At 38.0% G+C, this 9,386-nt stretch overlaps 1 protein-coding gene across 1 annotated transcript in view; it reads right to left on the reverse strand.

Moving 5' to 3' along the window:
• The window catches only part of STK26 (serine/threonine kinase 26), a 57,606-nt gene that overhangs the window by 14,169 nt on the left and 34,051 nt on the right, over positions 1-9,386 (reverse strand). The window contains exon 4 of the mRNA XM_006162610.3: positions 4-46. Within this exon, the coding sequence (XP_006162672.1) occupies positions 4-46 (43 nt within the window). The remainder of the gene's footprint in view (positions 1-3; positions 47-9,386) is intronic.

Here is a 9,386-nt window from a genome sequence, read left to right on the forward strand (position 1 = left end):
CTAAACCGCCACCCAGGTATTCCATTATTATCCACAATTTTGAACCCTGTAAAGCCATGAAACATTTTAATAATCACAAACCTGAGTCAAAATAACATGTTGATTCTAAAATACAGGTTTAAAAAGTGGTTGCTTGGAACCTAGAATATTTTGCTTTCCACGGAACATCATAAACGTAAGTGAAGTTCCTGAGCCTAGACTCTTGCCAAACCTATTGAGCTTATGGTATAGTTAAACAGAAGTATTGTAATTGGGGAACTATTAGTAATCTTTATAGGAACCCAAAATAAACCATAGCTTCAAGTTATTACCTTGAATTATAAAATTGAAAGGAAAAGGTAAAGAATGAGGAGGTAAATGGAGACTTGGGGACAGTTTAAATGCTTTCTGTGCATTTGAATGCACTTTTAGAGTTTGAAGACACTTGACATTTTGCCTTATTTCAATTTTGGCTTTCGTTTATCTTAACGTACTTTACAACTTTCATCAGCCATGATTAATGGGCATTTTTGTTTATTTTTCCTCTGATGTAAATGGAAGAAAAAGAGAATATATAGCTTAAAAGTCAAATGATTGATCCAGGTGGAATTAACCTCACTGTGAGCTGAACAAAGGAAATGGATCTTATAGGGAGGTAATAAATGTCTATGAATTCTTAAATAGGTATACACACACCATTCAGTTCGATCAATTAAATATTGGATAAACCACTAATCCTCCTCCCCTTTTTTCGTTATAGTTAAAAATATTAGGGACATCTCTCTCACCATACCATTTCATGAGTGGTGTTCTCTGAATTATCGTGGGACCACAGAGTTGACTGGAAGGGGAACAGTTGATTTTATTGTACTGACAGCAGCCAAGATGTGAATGGACTGTGTTCCAAAAGTTCATTTTTAAATAAGATGTTTAGAATTTTGAAAGCAAGCATTTTTCCCGTAAACATAGTGTCTAAGTTTCTGGGATAGTGCCCCCAAAAGACAATTTAACACAAATGTATCTGCAGTATAGCATGACGAGTACCAGAGAAACAATTATTTGTACCTTAACACTTTTTCTAGAGGAAATACATATTCAGTGCTGTGGTTCAACTTGGGATGCCAGAAACACATTTCTCACCTTTACTGTCCCAGCTGTGGAATGAAGATTCTCAAGCTACTGCCGTTTGGTTTTAAACCGTAAAATCCCAGGGAAGGATTCAGGAGTTCAATTTAAAATACCCAAGCATTCATGGGGCTGCAACTTTATCCAGACAGAGAATGGACTCCAGAGACATGAGTGCTTAGGGGATGGTGGAGGACTGGAGAATCAGGGCTGAGCTGACACAGTAGTGTGGTGAATGAAGTGTGGCCTATTAGGGACTGGGGACGGTGGGCTCAGTTCAATCAATACAAAAGGATTTTCCTTTCTCAATGCTGACTATGTAGGCTGTATAAGAAGAAGAAATGAACAGTGTTCTTCCACCTTGTCCACTCCACACTAATCTTGAGATCTACTCTGTACTGCTGCAGCAGGCCGGCTTGAACCAAGAAAAAAGAGTTGAGCGTCTCTGTTAGCAGCAGTGTCTACAGCATAAAAGACAGAAAATACACTCCTACAACAGTTAGGTGGGAGGAGGATTCTCAGAAATGGTTCGTGTAACCTGTATTTATGTATAGAAATTAGGCGCTCAGAAACCAAAGATTATAAATGTGAATGCATCTCTATTTTTTTTTCAAGAGAAGAAAACAGTGGTTCTTCTAACACTGCATAACTTAAGCATTTTTTCTTTTGCCGCAGGTTTCTAACAAGCAATGTACTCTACCATATATATTCAGAAAGCTTCCCATTTACCTGACATTTAAAATAAAAAGATCTTATAGAATATGTCTGTTTTGCAGTTGTGCATGAATGAAAAAAGCACCTGGTTACCAATTTAAAAAACAACATGTACCTTTTTGTTCATACCAATTCAAAACAGGAACTTAACAACTGTCACTAAAAGTATTCATAGTTTTGAAATGTGACTTTACAAAGCAGTACATACTGCTGAGTCATGACTAAGCAACTTCCAGATCTGAAAATTAGGCTTCCTACCAGCAAGCAAGCTGTTCAGTAGAACTAGAACTCCTCTGAGACAGGCAGGGGACCGGAGCTACCTGATTATTTTTCTGGCTGTCTCCTTTTGATTTCTACTTCTAGCAATAAGTCTACCTGGAGGATGGTCCTTTTGATTTCCACTTCTAGTAATAAGTCTACCTGGAGGATGATCCTATGTCTGGACTTTTGGAAGATTGCTAGGCAGGCTTGGGCTTGAAGCAAGGCCTGTCTAGGCAGGCTGGTAGGGCTCCTTCCTGCTCAAGGAATCTTCTCACAGAGGCTCTTCTTTCTAGTTCCTTCACCATGGCAGGTCTCAATGGCTCAATGAAAACACCAATCACAAACAAAATAAGGCCAAAAAATAGATGCCATATTATTTTGAAAGATGACAACTTCTACTTTTGATTTCTGGTAAAAACAAAACAAAACAAAACAAAACAAAACAAAACAAAACAAAACACCCTTAGTGATGAAGAATGCAAACAAGTGTGTTTCGTTTGCTTTTAAAATAATTTAGGAGGCTCAGATGGTATCTACATACTGGTTTGTAATTCCAAAAGAACCAAGTGACCATAAACCATAACCATAAACCCAGCACACGGAAGCGCAGGAAGTCCCTAAAGGAAAAACTCCCTTTCTCTACTTATAAAAGGATCCACACATTTGAGAAATGGTTTGGAGGAATAAGTTTGGAGTCCTGCATCAACATGGGTGGCCAGTGAGAGGTTAGGAAAGTATTCCCAAATTCAGAAATTCTAAAGAGAAACTGTTATAGTGTTGTACTAGTTACTGGGAAGAAGTTGGAACCTAGTGTTAACAAATAACTGGTGTTTGAAGTATCAACTCTGCCATCTCCTGAGGCCTTAGAACCCCAACTGAATGCCACAAAAGGAGACACTTGGTCAAAGGGAAGAGAAATGCTACTGTGGAACTTGAAATTCATTTGCTTATAAAAAAATACATTTAAAACTCCCATTATATGTATTTTAGAGAGTGTTATCTGTACTCTATACATGTTGAATTATGTGGGAAGATCGGTTAATCTGACAGCCAGTAATAACACCGACCACATAAACCAGCAAGTATAATTGAAACAAAGTCACGAAAGGACAAATATTGTTGAATTCCACTTATATGAGATTCCTAGAGCAGTCAAATTTATTGAGGCAGAAAGCAGAGTGGCAGTTTCCAAGGACTGTGAGTAGAGAGAAATGGGGAACTAATGTTTAATGGCATAGTTTCAATCGATGAAAATGTTCTGGAGATTAGACGGTGGTGAAGGTTGCACAACAATGTGAATGTATTCAATGCCACAGAACTGTTCACTTAAAAGTGTTGAAAATGGTCAATTTCATTTTGTGTATATTTTACCACAGTACAAAGAAACACGGCACATAACATTTTTATGGAACTGCAAGGGACAGTAGAGATCATAGTACCTAGAATATGGTCAGACACTTCACTATCTCAGAACCATTTCCCTCCTATTTGGAATGCGTTGACCATATCCTACTCTCTCACCCCAACCCCACCAAAATCACACTCAAGACCTAATTCAAATGCTATTTCCCCGGTTATAGGGTAATTGTACTTGATGTACTCACAGATAAATAGGTAATTAGTCAATTTAGAAATACATATCTGGTGCTGATCAAAGAGGTTAGAACCAGAGAATAGAAGTTGTTAAAATAAAGTGGATGAGACTTACCAGGGCAAATATGCAGAATGAGATGAATACATATGGGAAGTACTCAGTAAATAAATATCTGTTGAGTCTATTAGATCATTGGGAAAGTCATGACACATTTTTCTGTGTTTTCCTATGCAAAAATGCATCAAGACTTTCCTGACAACCTAATACTATGGGGATTCTCTGAGGCACATTATATTACATTTAAAGCTGTTCTTATTTTCAGAAAAGAATATTTTAGGGGGAAAAAAAACAAACTTCCTGTCCTCAATTTCCTTCAAGTTTTAAAGTAACACCCTCAAAATTAAAAATAAAAGAATATTCTGGACACACTATATATATATATATATATATATACTGTATAAGCATACACAAAATTTCAGTGAAAAATAATGAGAAGGCCACAAAACCATATAGGCTCTATAAGGAAGTACTTTACTTCATTCATTCAATTCTTTTATTTTAAAAATAAATACTAGTGCTGGTTTGTGTGTCATGGGGGTAGTGATATTTCCTTAACATAAACAGAAATCGAAAGGCAAATTTCAGGCAGCAAATAAAGGCATGATTCAAATTCTATTCAATGCCTAAGTGAGCTTCATTGTAAGATTTATATTGAACTAGGAAAATATTTAAGGATTATAAAAGATTCTTCCAATATTATGAGATCAGAAGGGAAGGGTTTGCTTATTTTAGTACTCTTCATAAAGACTAACTTTGTCTGTTAAGAAAATCTGCAGAGAACTCAAATGAAAGGAAAACACTGTGGTCATACTGATGTGTTTGTCTGGGTTTTACTCTTGTTTTTAAAAAATGAAGTTATACAGTGAGCTCAGTCAAAATGAATACCTAGTACATTTTTGCATGTCTCAAGGAAATCACTACAACTGCAAACAGTTTCAGAGAGCATATAATTTTCCCTCAAATGCAATAACTTTCCCCTCCAGCTTTCGGTGAGGTCTTGGTTATGTATCATGTGTAAGGACAATCTGAGAAAAACATATATCCTGCTTTGCTCAATTAACTTGACTCACAAAATCCACCATATCATCTGGAATGGAAGGATGGGCCACAACAAGTACGTAAGTTGATTGAAGATGCAGTTCCCTGATGATACTAAGAAGACGTGGCCTTGAATTATGCTGGCTGTATTAAACAGATCCCTGATATATTTGATGGGATTTTAGTTTAGAAAAAAAAAATACAAGCCCCCACAGTCACACTTTGTTCATATAAATAAAAAACCAATGGCCTGGTCAATTAAAGAAAGTAATTTAAATTAACATGAAAGAATTAAAAAATCATAGGATAGTTCACTTTTTGTGGATATATATATATATATATACACACACACGTATTTATTTACTACAAATAGATTCAGGGTACAAATAATCAGAATTAGCCAGCCGCTCATTTCTCCAATTTTATCCGGAGGCAGTATGTTCTTCAAAGTGGTCTTTTACATCTCAGACTTTAATCAATGATGGATAAAGGAGATAAAAATTACTCAATTTAATCTCTTAAGAAAACATCTTGGATGACAGTTTTGTATCATTAACTGATCGGAGTACATTCTATAACTAAGATTTGGGACAAAAACAGTTTGTATTTATTTAAAGACAAAGTTAATTATTGGGCGACTAGTTCATATATACTATTGGTATTGAGAGTATTTTCTTTATAAATGTGAAGTCTTAGAAATAAATAATACAAATGTAGCTGTAACTCCTCTTCCATAAGAGTATTGCATACGAGTGAACAGGACTATAAAGGAACTAATAAAACAGTCATATCATTGACAATTTTTTTTAGAGAGGTTTTTGCTACAGGGCACCTGCGCTAGCCAGAAAGACAGAGAGGGAGAGAAAGACAGAAAGTGAGAAATCACACCCCCCCCGGGGGGGGTGGCCATGCCGCAATCCCTTCTCCTCCATTCTCCTATCGGGATCTTGGGCACACATGCACACATGTCTGATGTGAGTTTAAGCCACCGGGTTCGGGACTTGAACTGCGGCAGCTTATTGAATATTTTAAGTCAGTCATTAAAAATAGCTTATCTGTTACAGTTGGTTAAAAATAGTAAGGGTTCAGGCTTGCTCTAGATTGAGTCTAGAATTACCAGGATTCAATCCAGAAAGAATAAACCAGACTGAAAAAACCACACACACACACACACACACACAATTTCCTTAAAGATGTGCACTTATTATATGTTAATTAAAATTACATTAACATTTTTAAAATTTCCAAGGATTTGTCTTAACAACTGGGTAAGTGTTTTGCATTTACTGAAATGGGAGCCATGGGGAGAAGGTGCTACGTGGGGCTTGCCATTTTCTGATGGGGGGTGAAGGAAAAAAGAGCTTAAGAGAAACAAGGCTATAAGGTTCTTTGTTGAAAATGATGTCTATGGTAATATCCTTGATTTGATTACCACGCACTGCATGCATGCTTTGAAAAACCATATTATATGCCATAAAGATATGCAATTAAATGTAAATAAGAAATTATAAAAGAAAATAAAATGAAAAAAGGACCAAATGATATATACTAAAATACAGTAATAACTAACACTTAGAAATAAATGCTAAAGTTGAATAGAAATGACCAGCATGGTCACCTCCGCTGGGAAGCATTTTCTTCTTGATACTCTAAAAAAGTCTAGAAGTGACGACTTCCTTATTTGTACCTCATCTTTACTTTCTACATACTTTATCCATAAAATTTGCACCATTTTAGTGCAATACTGGACCGTGAGCTCCTTGACGGCAGTAGTGAGGTGTTTATTTTTCTACCTTCAACTTCTAGTACAGCGTATGGCACAGTAACTGGTTGTGTAATGATTCATTTTACTATGCATTCATTCTACATTCATTGAAGTAATGCAATACTAGAAGAAATTAAGCTTTGCAAACAGACAATGAAATTGATGATGAATGTCCCTATCAGTATATATATATATATATGGCTACGCCACAATCCCTTCTCCTCCATTCTCCTCTCAGGATCTTGGGCACGAACGCACACGCGTCTGGTATGAGTTTAAGCCACCGGGTCCAGGACTCAAACCGCGGTCGACCACATGGAAGTCCAGTGACATAGCCATTACGCAAACTGCTGGTTCCCCCTATCAGTATTAACTAATATACTGGATCATCAGAAAAATCCTAATGTATTTTTCTATGTTTTTCTATATAAAAAATGCATCATGACTTTCTTGACTACCCAATAGATATAGATAGATCAAGAAAGTGATGACAGAGTGAGGTCATCCAGGTAGACAAAGAGATACCAGTGTTTATTATCTCATGATAAAAACCAATGAAGGCAGCTATCCACAAATCAAAATAACTCTTGGAGGGCTCAAGGGCCCACTTAAGAATCTGCAGTAACACACACTGGAGCAAAAAAGGGAAGAATATCCACCCAGATAGGGTCACTGCTGACGATCAGCACACCTGAGATGTTAGGAGGCTAGGAACAAAGGAGAAAGGCAAAGGCTGTTGTATCACCACAAAGTAGGAAACACCATGGTCCCCAGGACACTGGCATCTCCTGCTCCTGAGGGAGCCAAGAGCCTTTTCTGTCATGGGGGACCAGCAGTTGGCGTAATGGTTCTATTGCTGTGTCTAGGGACACATGGGTACACAACCTCCCTAGAGTGTGTCTGGAATTATCAGGACTCCATCTCATCCCAAGAAGCAAGTGATGTTGAGCCACCTGAGGAAAGGAGCCACTACTCTCCAAATCTGTGGGAACTACTGACCCCTGAGTCATGGCTGCTCTGCCTGCACAGACTCTGGACGTGGGCTGTGTGGCTGCACAGTGCCCAAGCACGCGTCAGACACCGGGGCCATTTTCATTTTACTAAATGAAATGAAAAATGCAATAAGAGTGTCAGGAGCAGACCTGATCAAGCAGAAGAGAGAATCTGTGTACTCCAAGACAGGTTACTTGGAAGAGATGGATAGCCTATGGTTTATTGGATCATCAGAGCATAAAAAGATAGCATTAACTTGTAAGCAGGCCAACAGTGTAAAGAGTTATAAACCCTCTCTTTCTGGCCTACAGATCAATCCACAACACAAACACTTCCCTTATTTATGAACCCTGAAAAGTAAAGATTTTTTTATCTATTTATTTTTTTAGAGGTTTTTAAACTTAGGGCAAATCTACTTGCCAGGGAGAGAGAGAGAGAAAGAGAGAGAGAGAGAGAGAGAGAGAATGAGAGAGGGAGAGAGGGAGAGAGAATGAGAGGGAAAGTGAGAAATCATCCCCCAAGGGGAATGGCCTCTCTGTAATCCCTTCTCCTCCATTCTCCTCCTGGGATCCTGGGCATGCATGCACACAGAAGCACACACACCCAGCGTGACTTTCAAGCCACCAGGTCTGGGACTCGAATAGCAATGGGCTCTGTGGGAGTCCAGTGATGTAACTGCTATACCAAAGATTTGACATTGCCTTGCTTCAAAAAATTTCAACAGGGATGGGAACCAGCAGTTAGCGTAATGGCTATGTCGCTGGACTCCCACGTAGTCGACCGCGGTTCGTGTCCCGGACCCAGTGGCTTAAAACTCATGCCAGGCGCGTGTGCGTGCATGCCCAAGATCCCGAGAGGAGAATGGAGGAGAAGGGATTGCGGCGTGACCATCCCCCCTGGGGGGTGATTTCTCGCTTTCTGTCTCTATGTCTCTCTCTGTCTGTCTGGTGAGCGCACGCGCCCTACAGTGAAAATCTCTCCAAAAAAAAAAAAAAATTTCAACAGGGGAATAAACCGTTTTATAGTTTTAAAATATGTCAAACTCTAACATCAAAGAAAGCAAAATTTTCTAGATTTTTATTCTTCACATTTCAATAGACACATATCCTGATTTTCAACTCTGGAACCCAAGATCTCTTCGGTTTTACTAACAAAGAGTTTGCTGTTGTGTAATAACATCTCCCTGTTGGAACTTTAGATGTCTGCTAATTCCATGATCCCAGAGTCAGAAAATCTAACATTTTGGGGGGGATGGGGTGTATACAGATATTATTTATTCCACTTAGTTCTATTTTAATAAATATGAGGGTACTTTCCTACTCAACATATATTATGCATTTGCACTCTAGGAGAAATGGAAAGATTGGAAGGTATAATAGCAGGGAGGGCAACTATAGATACTAGAGACAGTAAGGGAGAGATAACAAGGGTGGGTAAGTCGTGGGAGGGAGGGAGAGGAACACAGGGAAAAAAACAAACAATATGTTTAATTGACACAAAAATGAAAAGTTACTTGCTGATAATAATATACAGGGTAATGTCTTTGTCTTGACTGATACTGTATTCATGCTGGGAAAAACCATATTGTATACTGTAAAGATGTATAGCGATTAAATGTAAATAATAAATATATAAAAAAGTAATAATAAAAATGAGGGAACTTCAATAATTTCTTGGAAAATGGAATTAAGGTAGTTGATTTTAGTGCAAAATATACTGTTAATTCCATTTAGTTTTTCAAAATACACTTTTTCCATGAACTTTTTTTGGGGGGTGGGAGGTGGGGAGAGGTTTTCCCTATAGGGCGCGTGCGCTCGCCAGTAAGACAGAGAGAGACAGAGAGACAGAAAGCGAGAA

Source organism: Tupaia chinensis, unplaced genomic scaffold (genome assembly GCF_000334495.1).
Source record: "Tupaia chinensis unplaced genomic scaffold, TupChi_1.0 Scaffold140308_1, whole genome shotgun sequence".
NCBI lineage: Eukaryota > Metazoa > Chordata > Mammalia > Scandentia > Tupaiidae > Tupaia > Tupaia belangeri.